This window comes from Lissotriton helveticus, chromosome 5_1, assembly GCF_964261635.1.
Source record: "Lissotriton helveticus chromosome 5_1, aLisHel1.1, whole genome shotgun sequence".
In the NCBI taxonomy this organism is placed as follows: domain Eukaryota; kingdom Metazoa; phylum Chordata; class Amphibia; order Caudata; family Salamandridae; genus Lissotriton; species Lissotriton helveticus.
The window spans coordinates 386028841-386048023 of record NC_136065.1 but is presented as its reverse complement, the minus strand read 5'-3'; the positions used below and the strand labels follow the sequence as shown (position 1 = coordinate 386048023).

At 44.3% G+C, this 19183-nt stretch overlaps 1 protein-coding gene across 13 annotated transcripts in view; it reads right to left on the bottom strand.

The window, feature by feature from the left end:
• Positions 1–19183, bottom strand: part of EIF4G3 (eukaryotic translation initiation factor 4 gamma 3) — a 1426031-nt gene that overhangs the window by 874744 nt on the left and 532104 nt on the right. For all 13 annotated transcript variants that reach the window (XM_078642564.1, XM_078642569.1, XM_078642559.1 and 10 more), the window contains one exon: positions 3–111. In XM_078642564.1, the coding sequence (XP_078498690.1) occupies positions 3–111 (109 nt within the window). The remainder of the gene's footprint in view (positions 1–2; positions 112–19183) is intronic.

The following is a 19183-nucleotide window of genomic DNA, read 5'->3' as shown; positions in this document are numbered from 1 at the left end:
ACCATAGGCACTAGCAAATTCCCCTGGACTTGGATAGAATGGGCTCGGGCCTGGTGGTTGTACAGGATACTGTTGTGGAGGTCCAACATACTGAGGAGCACTGTGCCGGTACTAGGAGGGAAACAGAAGAGAACATTATAGGAAGGCTCAAGTGTGGCACACACAAGCAAATGTGACAGTCCCTTGGCATCAGCATTTGGCTTAGTTGTAATAGTAATTTAAAACTTCTATCCTAACCTTGTTTATGTTATTTTGAATGGTACCTTACTATAACAATATTATTTCTGGTACAGACATAATTTCATTTCAGATTTCTCTCCTTATGAATATCTTCGAGATACCAGACTGGATCTGGAAGCTTCTTCCCCAACAACCGCTCTTCTGTCTCACCATGTGGCATAATGCTGAATCAGCTGTGAACCAAACTACCCAATGTGAAAACATTGGGTGTTAAAAAAGCCTGACAAGACATAAACAAGGCCTGGAAGGCAGTGCCCTCCCCTCCCCCCGGGGGTCTGGAAAAAGGGATTTAACTCCTGCATGGAACTGGAGATCCCCATATTTAAAGCAAGGGCATGTCTGCAGAAACCCACCAAAATATAGAAGAGATGGGCAGATTATCATGGTCTTTTTCTGTATCTCATTGCCTCCCCTCCCACCTCCCCCGACACTAGACGCAGGAATTTAAGGGTGAAAGGGCAGAGGGACAGCGTACCAGTGATATTAATCTGCCCAAACTCATGACGTACCTTAAAGGTCCGACCAGTAATTAGAATTGCATAGACTCGAATTCCCTTTGTAACACCCTGGCCCTCAAGTTACCCATTGTGTTAGACAGCATAGACAATCTTGAGAAAGAAATCTCCAACTGGCAATTCAAGGCCATTAATATTCATGCCCCTTCACAGACTCAACCTTCTCATACCAGGTGACATGAAGCATCAAAATGGTTTTCCGCTGATTAAAAAAAAAAAAAAATCGCTAAACTCAATCTTGATAGCCAGAATCCAAAGAGCTACATCATCGCAGCATGATAGCCTACAAAAAGGCAATCCTAGTGGCTAAAAAACCTTTTTTCTCTGACAAAGTCTTTAATTCTGACAACAAAACTAAAGACATCTTCAACATAGTAAGGGATCGATCCAACCCTGATCCAGTAACCCCCCTATTACTACCTCACAGAAAATATGCAACAACCTAAATTTCTTTTTCCTAGACAAAATTAAGAAAATACAAGAATCCATAGGTTCTAGCCCCAAGGATATGCAAAATGTTCCAGAAACCAACAACCCTAATAAAATGGCCACTTTCCCTTACTTAAACAAACAACAACTTATAGAAGTACTTAACAGAGTAAAACCGGGTTATACCAAAGATGTTTGCCGCCCACCCCCAATACACAAAAACTCATTTTCACAGCTTTTCCAGAGATTATCCTCTCATTATTAAACTCATCCCTAACTCAAGGAAGTGTGCCGTCGCCCTTTGAAGAAGCAGTGATCATTCCAATACATAAAAAAAAGGAGTAAAACCCCTACAAGTTGGATAATTACAGGCGTATATCTAGTCTCCCTTAGCTGGCCAAACTCCTAGAGACACATATAGTCAAACATCTAAGCTCCTTCACAGAAGAAACCAATTTTTAGACCCAAACAGGCAGGTTTTGGACCCTCCCATTCCACTAAATCCATCATCCTAGCCATTATCGTTGACCTAAAAGGAAAGGCTGATGAGGGCTGCAATCAAGCCTTGATCCTATTGGATCTATCTACAGCATTCAATACCATCGACCATGACAACCTGATGGATCGCATTGCTGCAGCAGGTCTTAGAGGTGCTGTCTTATATTGGTTGAAATACCTTCTAAAGGATCGAAGGCAATCTGTCTGGCTACTGCCCCACAGCTCTATTATTAGCATGAACTGTGGAGTACCGCAGGGTGCCTCTCTGTCTCCCTATCTTATTAATATCTATATTCGTCACCTAATACGCACGCTTCAACAAATAAAGGTAAAAATCTATAACTATACAGATGATATGCAGCTGATTTTTACTATCAATGACTCAGCTGACTAAAACAGCCTCTAAGGAACACCATGTTGTACATTAGGAACTGGATGAACCGAAACCAATTAAAACAACTCTGAGAAAACAGATTATTATCCCCAATAATAAACTTTTCCACTGGACCCCCGATCATTGGCCTCTGGAGCTAGGCTCTGTACCTATTCCTAAAAGCATGACAGAGCTTCGGCATTCAAATAGACGCTGACCTTTCCATGAGATCCCAGATGAGTTCAGTCCCTTCTGTTTTCTCCAGTTACAGAAACTTAGGAAAGTTAGAATTTTTTTTAGGTCTTGCGTGCAACCAAACCTATTGATTACAAGTGATACAAACCCAAGCTGCCAGAATCATCTACCAACAACTTAGGCGCTACCATGTTAGGCCTCTGATGAAGAAGCTTCACTGGCTCCCGGTGGAGCAGCGATCCATGTTTAAGATGGGCTGCATCACTTTTAAAGCTATTCACAGCATAAGCTCCAAGTACATATCGTCAAGGATTCATAGATACTCCCCGCAGTGCACTCTTAGATCTGTGCATATGAATCTATTGGTGGTCCTCAGATTCAGACATAAAAGGAGGGGGTGTTGCGTTTTTCCATACAAGGATGCCAATTTTGGAATTCTTTGCCGATTACAATAAAACAAAAAACAGACATGTGCTTTAGAAAAAACTGAAAACATGGCTTTTCCCCAAGCATATAGTTAAACATGGACCTTCACAAATGGTGACTTCTTAACTCAGTGCCAAGAGACCTGTTGGTGTACGTGCGCTTTAGAATTTTTTTATTACATAACAAGTAGGCCACAATTCAAAGATTGACCCGCTAAGATGGACAGGGGGAGACCTTACAAATGACTTTACTGTTAACATGGCACAACAGGTTTCTTGTTTCAATGGGATAAAATTGATGCTGGTTCCCTAGATGTCTCACTGTACAAATGTTCATACGATAAAGCTCCGACATGCTGATCTATGTATAACTTTTGACACAAAATAGGTCCAAAAAAAACTGCCTGGCACTCACTATTGTTTGTGGTTTGCTGTCTCCAATAAAACTGTACTACGGCTGTGAAGTATCTGCAGTTTTATTAAAAAATGCACACAATATGCAAATAAATTCCACCATTATGTCAGAGGAGCACCTCATCAATCATCATAGGCACCAACTGATATGGTGGCGTCAGAGGCTCGAAATTGTTCCAAGGCATACAGAGAACACGACTAAATGTTTCTCACCTTTCGTAATGCTCTTTCTGGTGGGTGCTCTATCTAACCGCAGACTTGTTACATAAAGTTAGCCCCCTGGCATAAGATTGGATGTGGAGAAATTTGTAGCATGCTCCTATCCACCGATAGGGGATGTCCAGTGGATTTGCATTAACTCCATATCGCCCCAAAAGTGCCGAACCGTATAAGCGCCACCTTTTATAGTGGACACGAGTTTGTCTCTTTCCCTTTCCACAATATCAGATGTGGAACATGAATAATTGTTGGTTACAGTGTGCTGATCACTAATTTGGAACCTTTCTAGATGTTAAAGAGATGCCACTCCATAGCACAGATTGTTGGGAAGGCAATGCTGAATCTGCAGATACAGTATCTACCAGACAGAATGATGGGAATACAGGAACTCCTGACCTCCGAAGATGGGCAGCCACCAGTGCATGCACCTGGCCGAACTTAAACCACAGGCAATGACTGAAGGACTGCAGGATGAATAAATGAAAATCCGTGGCTCGCAAGTCCAAGGACACCATCAAGTTCAGTAACAGTAGAAAGGATCTAGGCCAATGTGAACTTTTTCAATTCAGGGGTCACGTGTCCTTTTTGAGGAAGCAGAAATAATGTCACCTTTCTCCAAATCCGCTACCCACTCTATGGAACCCTTGGATGGTAACAGGCAAACATACCTCCTGCACCCGGATGGACAAATGCTCTCACAAAATTTGTTTGGTGCAGAAGAAATACGGGGGGGCGCGCAGGGAAAAGGAAGGGCAGAGCACTTTTGAATAACAATCAAAACCCATCTTCAAGACGTGTATTGTCCCCCTGGAGGTAAGTGTTGAATCCTACATACCCCCCTACCCCCGCACAAGCTGGGCATGAGCCACGAAGGACAAACTAGAGCAGTTCAGTATCCATTATATCAGGGTAAGAGGAGTTGGAGAACTGGTGCTCCTGCTGGCTTGTGCGCTTTCTGTAGACTAAGAGACCCCAGCCCGAAAGGACTGGGCTGTCTGCTGCATCACAGTCTCTACAGCCTCTCATTAGTAAGCAGTTTTAAGGAATGAGCTTCAGCTTTACTATCTTTAAAACATTCCAGAGTGACGTCCGCCTTGTGTCCAAAGATCTATTAAATGCAAAATCCAGTATGCAAAGCACACAACTGGTACTCAAGGCCCTGCCAATGGATTCCCAGGTATCCAAGACAGTACAGATGACGTACTTCTTTATGTTCTGCCAGTCATAAATCTTCTGAGCCAAAGAGACCCTGAGGTCCTCCTGGGTGATTGATAAGATCACTCTGGCCATGTCCCAAAAGGGCATATGTATAGTAGCCCATCAGACATACTGTGTTTACGGATCTCAGTTCTAGGCAGGACAAAACATAGGCTGGTCAAAGTCATCAATCAGTTTCCATCTGGGGATTTGGTCAGAAATAAATTAGGATTAACCTTACTCGTAGTTGGTACAATCAGATTCTCCACAACAGGGTGCTTGGTGAGAACATCTGCCTCATTAGGCATTGCCTAAGACGCCTGCTACCTGTCAATAGGTGGGCAAGAACATGGTTTCGACCAAATAGGTACCAAAATATTTATGAGGGCTTCGTTAAAAGGAAGCATGGGCTCTGATGCTTCTGGTCCAGACTCCACAATTTGTTAGAACATTAATTTTAGTCTTAATGGAGGGCAGCTGTAATTCCAGTACTTCAGCTGCCCTGCAAACCACGACAGCAAACGAGACACTTTCTTCCATTGGTGGCCGTTGTGGCGAGCCAAGCTCTGGTCTTAGAGGAGGCATGCTCAGTATAATTAAGGGAGAGCATGTCACACCCCTCACCATCATCACTAGTATCCTAAAGTGTACCTTGTTTTGGCACAGGATCAAACTCGCAACAAAAAAGAAAATGAAGCCTCTGCCGATAGTTGTGATGCGGTAGAGGCAATGTTTAGTTAGGCTGCATGATAAGTGGTTGTGCATTTGTAATTTGACAGCGCAACAACGCTTGAACACAGGCAGATGTTGGTTTGGGACCAGATATTGGCTTTAGCACTGGATCATTAACCAGCACCCACAGGAGTCAGTACTGGATTCGGGGAAGCAGTATCGATGGAGTCAGTAATGGCATTCTGGGACCAGTCTAGATGTGTAGGCTGGAGTGTAAGTCTGTACTGGAGTCTGTTTGGTACAAGTAATGGGTCCCACAGGATAGAGGTGCAGGGTAATACAAATGGAAGGTTTTGCATTTCCATGAGTCCCAAAGGTGTGCCAGATCGAGCTGGAAGCACACTAAAGATTTGCAGAATGGCCTCTTTGAAGGCCTCGATTTGTTGCAGAGTAGATAATGACCAAGGAAACTCTGGCACATTAGGATTAGCTGAGGAATTGGTCCCTTGGCCAGTGACCACAAGGAAGTGAGGAAATCTTGAAACCCTTGCACCTTCTCTTTTGTAGTAAGTGGTGAGGCGAATTCTGCTTCGCTTTCTTATACTTGTGCTTGGACGTATTTCAAGCCCTGTGGAAAACTGAATCTAAAGCAGTTCTCCGGGACCCAATTTGGACAAAAGTGTATGGCTCTAAACTGAGGACATTTCCTGTCCCGGAAAAAAGTTGCATGTAAGGACGCCCAGTGTGGAGAGTATCATGTTGATCACTTTGCAATGTAGTTCTCACTGATGGTCCTCAAAGAGGAGGCTCAGAACACCTGCTCTCATGCGGAGGGAACCTGCAAGATGAGCTGCTACAAGGGGAATTCCCCATCACTACACCCACTGTCACAGGCGAATGACCTCTCAACACATGGTCCTTGACCCCACACCACAATGTCTGTTAATATAATGGACAGTGGTGGTGTTAATCTGACAGAACCTGAATGGTGATACCTGAAATGCAAGGGATAACTGCTGCATAGCAAGGAAGACCACCTGCAGCTCCAGCATATTTATAAGCAGGCTATGCTCTGATGTTGACCAAAGACCTTGCACTGTCATGTCACCCTAAAGTGCACCCAAGCTAAGCAAGACGGCGTCCATCGCCGTGGTACCCTGTGCATGTGGTGGGCTGAAGAGACAAGCCACCAAAAGTGTTGGAGTGGATCATCCACCAATGCAAATACTGATGAAATGACTGGAAAAGTGCTGCACCACTGCTTTCTCGGGTGCCACTGAAGGCCTCATCTGCCATATGGGGAGTAGCACTAAAAGTACGCACAAGGCCATCAAGCCCAGCTGGCTTAGGACTTGCAGAACCAGGATCTGTGTATGAGTTGAAAAATAAGAATCTTTTCTTGAATCTCAACAATCCTCTGAGAAGGAAAGGCCTTCATGTAGGTCAAGTACTGCACCACCCATATGAAAGTCAAGCTCTGCGAGAACTTTCAGGAGTTGATGGTAACGACCATATCATGGAAGAGAGTTATAGTACTGTTTTCACCAGCCAGTTGTCCAAGTATGGGAAAAATGTAAATGTAAATGTCATGGTATTTATAGAGCGCACTGTCACCAGACGGTCACCTTGCGGTGTCGCCTATTCGGCTTCCTGGCGCTGAAACTCATACCGCTGTGGAATCCCTCCTGGCTTTCCCTTTGAAGTGTCCACTCCTGGGCACCCCCAGGGTGGAGCCAGGCATCCTTAGCGCTGATGGGGCCGGTGTGGAGGCTAAGCAAGCTATTGCCCAGAGTTGCAGCGTGGGGCCTGTGATTAGAATAGGCACCGATGCGAGAATTAACAGGTCCGAGAAAATTGAGCCCGAGACCCCGCCGAGGCGGTAATTGAACCCTGGTCCCCTGGCCAGAACTCTGCATCAGGGTCTGCCGCTCTAACCATTGAGCCATCACTCCTACTATGTAGTGAAGCTGCCACAACTGCTGCACTTTCAAGAAGAAATGTGGTGCAATAGTGCAGTGGAAAAATGTCAGACTTATTTAATTCTGTAGCAGTTTTCATGGTTCATATTACTGATGAAAACTTAATAGAGAAAAGAGAAAATGTGGTGCTGTCGTCAGGTTAAACTATAACACCATAAACTGAGACCACACTGTGAACCTCGGGTAAAGTCTGAGGGCAGAAAGGCAGAAAGTTAAAATTGGGTGTCCGGGAGGCCCAGGGGAGCCAGCCAATCCCCACATTAAGGTCCAGCAACACCTGGCTCAATTGCAATACCTTGTCTTGCTGAATGAATAGGTTCAAGAAGCAGAGGTCAAGGATGGGTTTCAGACTTCTCTCATTCCAAAGAAGTAAGTAGTAGAAGGGAATACAATTGTCTGGCCATTCTTTCAAGAAGTACCACCTCTGTGGCCTCCATTTGTTAAGCAGTGGAAGAACATCTGCGTCCAAAATTGATGCATGTGCTGGAGAACATGTGGTGGTAGGAGAGTAGCCCAATGGGGACGACCGATTAGGAAAATTAGCTGGACAAGACAGCAATCCATTGTGATCTTCTCCCAAACGGTGGAAAAAATTGGAGAAACTTTCACCACCCCACTAGAAGGTGGAAGATTAAAGGGGAGGAAGGTGGGGATCAGAGTGGCTTTGAGGCAGCCGAGCCAGCAAAGATAGAGGGGACTGGACATGCTGCTGAAATCAAATGGTGCCAACCGGTGATGCCGGAGGGCTACTGCTGGGAAAATAGCTTCTGATCCGGACTGGCGCATGGGGGATATTCATCAAGAGAGGTTTCTTCTGGAAGATGTATCCATGAGAAATAATTATGAAATCATAAGACTGGCTCTCAAGCATTGGTTTTGTGCTTGAAAAACACAGTGATCCAGAATCGGTTTACTATTCCGTGGTATGTTAGTCAGATTTTACTGTTCTACTTCAATTGGGGCAGTCACTCATTCTCTCTCCAAAGCACAATTATTTTACTCCACTTCGTTATTAAACAGAATGTCTGATGCATACAGCACATTCCCCAAGGAGGATAATACATTAGTATTTAATTATTTGGTCCAAGTGGAACTAACAGGCCTCAATTAGTTCTCCTAACTTTCAATTTACATTCCTAATAGATGCATGACCAAGGAAAAAAGAATATAAAAATCAGTGTTAAGTTATTTTCTAGCTGCAGAATCAGATCCTCTTTGGGGATGCTTGTTGTTTACAGTGTAATAGCAACATATAAAGATATTCACTGTAAAAAAAAGCTGCATTTAAAAAATCATAGGACCTCCTAAAGAGGTTTTTCACATGTGATTAGTCTTGAACTGGCATCCTTGCAGTAATGGCCGCAAATACTGTCAACTATTGCTCATCGAGCATCTTTGTAGGTTTCTGCATGGCTGCCGATACCAATGTGTATTATTTTGGGAGTGACTTATAGAAAAAAAAGCTCTTGACTTCTAAGATAGCCATACTGACTGCCGCATTCAATACCAGAAACTATCTATCAAGCGGATTAGACTGCCATTTTCTCTTTGCAGTGAGAAGACTCTTAAGCAACACTGAAATAGATCATTCTTCCCAAAAGCACTAAAGTGCCTATGTGGCATTAAAAGTATACAAAGTCTAATCAGATTAACTTTTTTTTTTTACTTTATTTACCAGTTTCAGAATTTAGTATAACACGTTTTCCAGCCCCAAGACCATGTTATTTGTAACACTTCAGTGCATAATACAGTGACTTGTGCGTTGCATGACATTTATTTCCACAATAGTTTCATCAGATTTGACCATCAGCATTTAAATTGCTTAATCTGTACTCTTACCAACCACAACAGCAATGTATTGCAACAATGCAAAATCCACCACAGCGTAAGAAGAAAAATCATACATTCAATTTAAGCATCCTAGTTCTATACCCAATGTACAGTCTTTAGTGGATCAGCCAATACCTGCTGGCACTAGACAGCGTACTGTGTGGCAGGTGGTGACTGTGTTGCTGCCGTTAACTGCTTAAAAGGGCTTCATATATCTTGCGGGCGTGAAGGGCTGGGCAAAGTGGAGGCATATAAATCGTAGTTGGTGTTGCAATATGCCAGACTACTTAGCCATTTCTTACAAGTCGGGGCAACCTTTCTCCTCCATTTGAGAGCTATTTCCCTCTTGGCCAACAGCAACCCTATGGCCGTGAATTTCCGGACCGGCTTGGGGATATTTTGTATATATCCCAGTAATGATACTTCTGGTGCGGGGTCAAGGTCTAAGTCAACCATTCTCCCAAGTGTTCGGTATATAGCAGCCCAATATTCGCTTATTCTGCAACATGTCCAGGTAATAATAATAAAACCATTTTTAGAGCGCCTGGTTACACTCAAGACGGTGTGTCCCCGCGCTAAAAATTACTGCTGCTCCAATAGAGGCAGAGATCCAGAAGCGAATGGCCTAGAAAAGAAGAACACGAAGGTAATGTGCGCTCAATCGGTGGGCCTGTCTGGGTCTATTTTGTGAGTCATTGCGGGGCAAACATATTCTAAGCAAGAATTTCAAATGGATACGTTTGTGGCGTTAGACCTCCTTGGTTTGTATGCAGCCCATTGATCATCTGTGATAGGGTGTCCTAAATCTGCTTCCCCGTCGGACCTAATTTTAGCATTGCATACTTGGATGATCTCAACACATGCACGATAGAGTTTGGTAACCAAATGTTCCCCACTGGCACTATCTAGCACAGTGGATAGTGGGGAGAAGGGATCGGGTTCAACAGGGAAGCCAGGGATCTTCGTTCTCAAAGTTGCACGCAGGCAAGTGAGCACGAACTTGTCCATAAAGGATGCCTCAGTAAATCTATCGCCGTCAGAGACAGATATAGCTTGGCTATCAGTGTAAAGGTCGCCTATAGTGGTCATGTCGAACTGAGTAAGAGTGGGCTGCACAATTCTTTCTCCAGTAATAGGAATCCATTGTTTATTCGGAATCGGTAAGCTCGGGCAGTACAGCACTGGTGATCCCCAAACTCTGACCAGTTTTTGCCAGAACCAGTAGTGGAGACTGTCTGAATTTCGGTCAGGTCCCGTGGGTAGCCCAGACGTAATACTGTGTTCAGTGGGTCCGGCAGTACCAAGTCTGCCTCAGGTCGTAAATAAGGGATTCTAGCATCAGGGTGGAACCAGGAGTGTGCATAGCTACATTGTGCTACCAAGTAATATAGCTGAAAATTGGGGACTCCAAAACCTCCTCTATGACTTCCCAGCGAACTCTGGGCCTTTTACCTCCCCAGGTCAAACGAATAAGATGCGTGTATATGGTCTTGAAGATTCGGTAACGGGATAGGAATATTGTTAAAAAGATATAGGAATTTAGGCAGGACAATCATTTTAATCAGCGCCACACGTCCAGCAAGCGAAAGTGGGAGTCTGAGACACCTCTCCACTTGCTGTTCCAAAGTGTTGACGGCCGGGCCATAGTTCGACCGTATTATTTCGGTGGTATTTAAATATATGTTTATCCCCAGATACCGTACAGAGTCCAGACAACAGGTTAGTGGGAATTCACAATCCCATCTGGCCGTGCCAACGGTGAGGGGAAATTTCACTGACTTGTGCCAACTGATACCAAGGCCGGAAAAGCCGCCAAACCTAATGATCTCTCAGATGAGTGGATCTAAGTTGGTCTACGGGTCATCTGCATATAAGGACATCAATAGAAGTCCAGTGTTAAACTGGAGCCCCCTCTGCAGATGCCGCTCCTGGAAATGTCGGACAAGCAGGTCCATTGTCAAGATGAAAAGTAGCGGAGACAGGGGGCATCCCGGTCTGGCGCCGCAGGATAATGCAAAGGAGCGAGAGAGCGTGCCATTTAAACTCAGTCTGGCAGTGGGGGCTGAGTACAGTATTGCTGTGAGGTTAATATACCCAAAGGGCATACCAACCGGCGCATCACTGTCCATAGAAATAGTCACTCGAAGGAGTCAAATGGTTTCTAGGCGTCCAGCAGGACCGCGACTGCCGGTGTCGCTGAGTTGATTCGGTGCAGAACAGCGAACAGTGTGCGCAGGTTCAGGGAGGTTGTTCTATGGGGTACAAACCCCGACTGGACTGGTGATATTATTTTAACCAGTAGCAGGGCGAGGCACGTGGTGATCGTTTTCGCCAATATTTTATAATCTGAGTTTAATAGTGACAATGGTCTATACGACCCGCACTGTAGTGGATCTTTGCCAGGTTTTGGCAGTAAGACAATTACTGCTTCTCTTAGGATGGTAGGTAACTGATTTCGCTCTAATGACTCATGATGAACTTCTAGTAGCTTAGGAGCAAGTAAGTCTTTGTATCGTTTCTAAAAGTCACCACTGAAACCGTCCATGCCAAGGGCTTTGGAGCCGTTCAATGCTTTAATCGCACTTATTATTTTGTCCATGGAAAATGGAGCAGCTAGGAAGCCCTGCATGTATTTTTCCATATAGACTAGTGCAATCTCCTCAAAATAATCGTCTCCTTCCGCAGCAGAGTGCACAAGTTTGTATGAATACAGTGTTTCATAATACCCCTGTAAAGTGTCACAAATTTTTGCTGTTTCTGTTAAGATTTGCCCAGAAACATCCCAGAGTTCTGTGATGTATGATTTGGAGTATGGGGGTCTCAGTAGTTGTGCTAATGTGCGCCCCGGCCTCTCGCCCTCACCATATCTACGCGCTACCGCATTTTTGCTGAGGAAACGAGTTTCCCTCTTTGCAGCATCCCTAAAATCTGCCATTAACGCCAGCCTGCACCGATCCCCCTCTGTATCCGAGGAGAGAAGCGTAGCAGCGTCTAACACCGTCAGCTGCCGCTAGATGGTGGCCAAAGTATTTCTCAAATCTTTCAGCACCCCAACGTGCTTTGAAATGGCCATGCCCCGATTGCAAGTCTTAAAGGCCTCCCAAAGCATTGCCCATGTCTCCACCAAAGCATTGCCCATGTACTCCTCGATTGCTTCTCTTATTTCGGAGTCCAACAGGTCATCATTTAATGCCCTACTTGGAAAACGTCATTGACGTTCATTGCCTTCTGGTCTAGGAACACATAACTGAAGTATAACTGGGGTATGATCAGAATAGGTCCTAGGTAGTGCAGCGGTGGATTTCTACCACGTAAGAGGGTCCAGGGCGAGTAACCAGAAATCTAGTCTGGTCCAGGTATTATATTGGCCGGAATTGTGCGTAAATCCCGGATTCGTCGGGTTGCGAGCTCTCCAAACATCAGAGAGGTGGACCGTCTCGCATGTGTCCAGTAGCACCTTTCGTGCAAGGGGTTTGGAGTCCACTGCACCAGAGGAGCTGTTGAATGCAATGTTAAGAAGAAGGTTAAAGTCGTTCCCCCCCCAACCCCCCAATAGCAAACTGCCCGTACCCATGCGTAAAATTATGGCGTCTAGCTCGTGGAAAAATGTCGGACTGTCCGTGTTGGGGGCATAAATGCATTTTAAAGTAACAGTGTGGCCCATCAGTATGCCCAGCACTATCGTGTAGCGGCCCTCATTGTCTTTGTGGCAATGGATCAGGGAGAAAGGGAGGCATTTGTGGATTAAAATCGCCATAGGTGCTGTAGTTGGAAAAGAAACGGTGTGCACTCCAACTTGCCGTGAATTTTGTGGTATCAATCAGATGAAACTTTAAGCAAGTAAACAGACAGGAAAAGTGTACATCCCAAAAAAGGAAAATGCTACTTACTCAGTATGCATCTGTTCTTGGCATGGAGAGCTGTAGATTCACATGCTTTGCATAGGTCTGCCATCTAGTGTTGGGTCCGGATGTTTGCACTTTGTTTTTGTTCGAAGAAGTCTTTTCCTGTCACTAGGTAGGTGACTCCTCCTTTCAGTGATAGTGTGCATGGGCATCAACTCCATTGTTAGATTGTTTTGCCACAGAGGGTGAGAATGGAGTTACAGTAGAATAGAGATGTCCATGTGTATGTATATAAGTAAGATAGTACTGAAACAGGTACAGGTACCCGGGGAGGTCGGAGGGCACATGTGAATCTACAGCTCTACATGCCAAGAACAGATGCATACTGGGTAAGTAGCATTTTCTATTATAGGCATGTGAGCCGTAGATCACATGCTGTGGTGGCTAACCTGTAGCAGTTGTTTGAAATAGTGTACGTAGAACTGCCTGGCCTACATCAGCTAGTTGTCTAGCTAACAAATTTACACAATAGTGTTTTGTAAATGTGTGTGGGGTAGAACATGTTGCAGCTCTACAGATGTCAACTATGGGAATGTTTCCTAAGAAAGCCATAGAAGCCCCTAGTTTGCGGGTGGAATGTGCCCTAGGGGGAATTGGTAAGGTTCTCTTTGCTTTTGCATAGCAAGTTTGAATGCATTTACCTATCCATCGTGCAATACCTGATTTAGAACTGGGATTGCCTTTGTGTGGTGGAGCAAAAGCGACAAAGTTGTTTAGTTTTATGAAAAGGTTTTGTCCTTTCTATGTAATAGAGTAGTGCTCTTTTAACATCCAAGGTGTGTAGAGCAAGTTCTGCCACAGAATCTGATTGAGGAAAGAACACAGGCAACTCAACAGAATGGCTGATGTGGAAGGCAGAAACAACTTTAGGTAGAAATTTAGGGTTAGTGCGAAGAACCACTTTGTTTTGGTGTACTTGTAAAAATGGTTCTTCTATGGTTACTGCCCACTCTCCTCAGTGATGTGATCGGAATGAGGAAAGCAACTTTTCAAGTAAGAAATTGCAGTTCACATATATGCAATGGCTCGAAGGGTGGACCCATTAGTCTGGTAAGGACAATATTAAGATTCCACACTGAGGCAGGTGGAAGTGTGGGAGTAATAACTCTTAAGTCCTTCCATGAAAGCTTTAATTACAGGCACTCTGAAAAGGTATAGATATTCTCTGCTTTGAGGATAAGCGTCTATTGCTGCGAGATGTAAGCGTATAGACGTGTACGGTAAATTTGAGCGTTGTAAATGTACTAATCAGCAAATTATATTTTGAATGGAAGCATCAAGCAGGTTGATATGCTTGTTATTACAATAAATAACAAACCACTTCCATTTTGCTGCACAGCAAGCTCTTGTAGTAGGTCTTCTGGCCTCTTAAATGATATTCATACAGTCTGGTGGAATATTCAGATAACCAAACTCTATAATTTCAGGTGCCAGATCGCAAGGTTGAGTGGTTTGGGATCTGGATGTCTTATCTCTCCATGGTTCTGAGTGAGGAGACTGGATGTGAGATGTAATTTTTGCTGAGAAACTACTGAGAGTTCCAACAGGGTAGTGAACCAGGGCTGATGGGCCCAAGTGGGAGCTATCACGATTAGTTTGAGGGATGTTTGCCTGAGCTTCCGAACCACTAGTGGAATGAATGGAAGAGGCGGAAAAGCATAGGCAAACATCCCTGACCAGTTCATGCATAGAGCATTGCCTTTGGATAATGGGTGTGGATACCTGGAGGCGAAGTTTGGGCATTTTACTTTGTGGTGTGTGGCGAACAGATCTATGTCTGGGAAGCCCCACATCTGAAAGAACGGGAGGAGAACTTGAGGGTGAAGTTCCCACTCGTGAATCTGTTGTCGCTGTCTGCTGAGCAGATCCGCGATCTGATGGTTTACTCCTGGGAGATGTTCCGCTAGGAGATACATTTTTTGATGAATGGGCCACCTCCAAATGGCGTGTGCCAGGTGTGACAGTTGGAGAGTGTGTGCCCCCCCCCGTTTCTGTATGTAATACATGGCTGTCATGTTGTCTGTGTATATTTGGACTGCTTTGCCTATAAGGTGAGTTTGGAAGGCTTTGAGCACTAGAAAGACTGCGAGCAGCTCTAGATGATTAATGTGGAGTTGATTTTCCCTTTGACACCACAATCCCTGAATTTGTTGAGTTTAAAGATGAGCTCGTCGACCATGGAGGTCCACTGTCTGTGGAACTGGGCCGGTGAAAGGCCACCCTTTAGAAAGGTTCTGTGGATTCCACCACTGAAGAGAGCTAGGAGTGCAGCCTTTCACCAACACTGGATCTGTCAATCGACCATGTGACTGATTCCACTGATGTGCTAAACATTCCTGAAGGGGACGCATTTGAAGTCTTGCATACAGAACTATCATTATGCAAGATGCCATCATTCCTAATAGCTGCATCAATACCAGAGCTGGTAATGAGTGGTTGGGTTGAAATTTGGGAAATGAGAACCTGAATATTGTGGATTCTGGCTGGTTTGGGACAGGCTAGAGTTTTTTGTGTATCTAGAGTGGATCCCAAGTACGTTTGCGTCTTGGAGGGTTGAAGATGGGACTTCAACAGATTTACTGTGAATTCGAGTTCCATTTGAAAGTGATCTGAATGAATGTTTAGGTTTAATTCTCTGAGGTCTATTAAAAGACTGCGAGAACCGGCCTTTTTGGGGATTAGAAACTAAAGAGAGAGTATATACCTGTCCCTTGATATTGTAATGAGATGGGCTCTACAACTCCCTTTTCCAGAAGAGATTGGGCCTCTTGTTTGAGTAGGTGTATATGTTCTGGAGATAGTTTGTGTTTTCGTGGTGGAATGTTTGGAGGGTTGTTGGTAAACTCCAGGCAATAACCAGATTGGATAATTTGTAAAACCCATTTGTCTGGTATTCCAGACTGGGAGAAATTGAGTGAGATGTCCCACGACAGGTGCTGAATGATCGGGGGAAGGGGGGACAAGTCACTGATTATTTGTGACTGGGGAAGTACAGGGTGTACTACCTTTCCCTTTCCCTCTTCCTTTGCCATTGTTTCCCTGAAATCCACCTCGAAAATAACCTCTGGTAGAGGGTGACTGACTATTGCCTCTATATGAGGTAGCGGGTCCGACAGTAGGCATGGTCTTTGAGTCGCCTCTTTAAGAGGAGCAGCGAAAGGAACCACGTTTGGATGGTGTCTGCAGTGCTTCCCTTAATTTGGCTACTTCAGTGTCTTATTTCTAATGAAGTGTCCACTGCAGGGCCAAATAAATGCTCCTTGTTAAATTGTAAATTTAAAATGGATGCTTGAACCTCAGGTTTAAATCCTAATACCCTTAGCCTTGTGTGGCGTCTAAGTAGGATGCTAGGGTTAATAGCGCATGAAGCAGTGTCTGATGCGCCGAGAGCACCCCTGATTGAAGTGTTGGAAATAAGCTTCCATTCCTGGATGAGGTCATGGGCTTTAGCTTTATGCTCATTAGACAGATACTAGATCAGCTGCTCCAGCTCATCATAATGAGCTCTGTCATACCTTGCTAAGAGTGCTTATGTATTAGCTATGCACCAATGATTGCCTGCTTGCGCTGCTACTCTTTTGCCTGAGGCATCTATTAATTTAGATTCTTTATCAGGAGGCGGGGCGTCTCCTGTTTGAGAATTAGCTCATTCAGGAACATTTGATACCACTAAAGAATCTAATGGAACCTGACCCCTGATGTAAAGTGGGTCTGTAGGTGCAGCTTTATATTTTTTGTCAACTCTAGGTGTGAGGACCCTAGCTTGCACTGGATCTTTGAATACCTCATCTGCATGTTTTAACATACCTTTGAACATAGGTAGTGTGTGTGTGTGGTCGTTTGTGATACACTTAGTGTCTCAAATAAAAAATCTTCAAGAGGCGCTTTATGGAGCTGTACTCCATGGTACTGTGCAGCTCTATTAAGAAACTCGAACGCCACATTATCATCTGGAGGAAAAGACTTAGATGGGTATAGGTCTGGACCGTTATTATTGGATCAGTGTTTTCGTCGACCCATGAATCTGGAGCATGGTCTTGTGGCACATCCCCATGCGAGTCCCCATCTTGATAATCTGGAGTTTGTGGCTGAGGGGAATTTGTGGGTGTTATGAGAAAATTAGAATCAATAGGCGGAGAAGATGAAAGAAGAGGTGTACATGTGTTAGTAGGCTCCTTAGATGGTGGAGGAGCAGTTTTTTTCTCTTGGGGACAGAATTTACAGTGTGGAAGATTTTGGCTCCTAAGTTTGTTTCGGTGCCGAAGTGTTTGAGGTACCACTTGGTTTGTTTTTTGGTGCCGAAGTTTTGGGATTGGTCCCCAAAGGAGGTTGACTTGGTCACGAGCCGGAAGGCTTTGATACGTGTTTTGGTGCTAGGCCCGAAGGCGGAGGGTTCGAACGCTTTATCTCAGTGCCGACCTTGGTCCGGAGGCAGAGGGACCGAAGACTTTTTAGAGGGTACCTTTTGGGCCAGAGGAGTATCTTTACTCATGGTACGCTGACCAGGCGTGATGTCTTCCTCGATGTCGGACACGTAGATGTGTTCTTCCTCCGCTGCCTCAGCTCCTTGTGCTTCGAAGATCTCTTGGTCGACATTTTCTCCGTAGAGATCTTGAGTGGAGTCTCTGTGTTGCTGATACATTTCGTGACCGAGCGAGACGGTCACGGAGCGTTTTCTTCTATCGGAACGATAGGCAGGCTTCACAGTTTTCTTTGTTGTGTTTGGGTGATAAACACAAATTGCACACGTCTTGTAGATCTGTGCGGGGGTACTTAGAGTGGCACCCGGGGCAGAATTGGAATGGAGTCTGTTCCGTCTACTGTGAACTCAGTCGATGTTGCTATGCCCAAGGGCCTTGCACGAGACTTAGACGTTTTAGAAATGGATACGATACGCGAAGGCAGGAATACGCGATCGAGAAACAATACTGTCGAGGGCAGTGGATTGCGCACAGACGGGAACCAGAGAATGGTGTCGAACCGGAGCGCAGTAATTCACGTCCGAATCAGATGGCGGAAAAAACTATCTAACAATGGAGTCGATGCTCATGCGTACTATCACTGAAAGGAGGAGTCACCTAGCTCATGTCTGGAAAATACTTCTTGGAACTATAACAAAGTGCAAACATCTGGAATGAAAACTACATGGCAGACTTATGCAAAGCATGTTATCTACAGCTCACATGCCTTGAAGTTTCAGGCACACAAATCACTTGTTAATATCAAAATCTGTCTTTCTCAGATAAATCCTGAGAACTATTCTATTCCTAAAACACATGTAACACTCTACAGTAGCAAAGATAGCTTTAATTAGATAAAGTACATAAGTAAGGGCTGCTTGTAAGGGGCACACAAATTGCTCACATCATGGTTGCAGATAACGTCCACACAGAAATAGCTTCTTGTAACATGTAGTCTGGCAGCCTTGAATCGCAATGCAGTAATGCTTCATGTAATAAGCTCCAATTTCAGTAATAATGAACTTCAAAGGGGAATGTACTTTGCCATCCAGCAAAGGATTTCAGGCTGTTGGGTAATAAGCAATTGAAGGACAAACTGGGTTTAAATACCGAAAACGTGCGCTCTACGTTAGATCTATAAGGAACATAATGATAATTCAACTAGCTGAATTTGCTATAACATTTAGAGATTACTGAAAGAGGAATAAAAGGGTAGAGCATATTTCACCACCAAATTCTGGAGTAGATATTCCATAGGAAGATCTATTTTAGAAATATGTATGTAATAGATTTGTATTTTAAGCTTTCTGAAGTGGCCAACCAATCTATATGAGGAATGCACCATTGTAAAAGGTTTTTTGTTGAATCCTCTAATTTGGTCACCCCGAAGCGGTCAAGATTTTCCCACTACTCCTTTTCTCTTGAGAGGTATGCTGTCAATAGGCTACTTCCACTGGTGATTACAATATGTCAGATAACCTGGATCTGAGGGAGAGCGAGATTGTGCCCTTCCAGCTTTCTTCAATAGGTTTAACCCTGAAGTGTTAATACAAAATATAAAGGACATTTTGAGTTCACTAGAATAAATGAGTTGTAGGTTGAAATGACTGATTTGAGTTCTAGCTGGCTTATGTCAAAACTTTCATTGAGAGCGTGCATACCATTACAAACGATTTCCCAAATGTCAACACTGACATTTTTTAAATTTCACCATCAAATTGAAAGGATTGTGTGTTACCCTGTAAGCATATATTTGTTCCTGGTAGTGCTGTAGATTCACATGCTCTGAATACTCCTGCCTTCAAGTGTTGGGTTCAGACGTTTGCAACTTG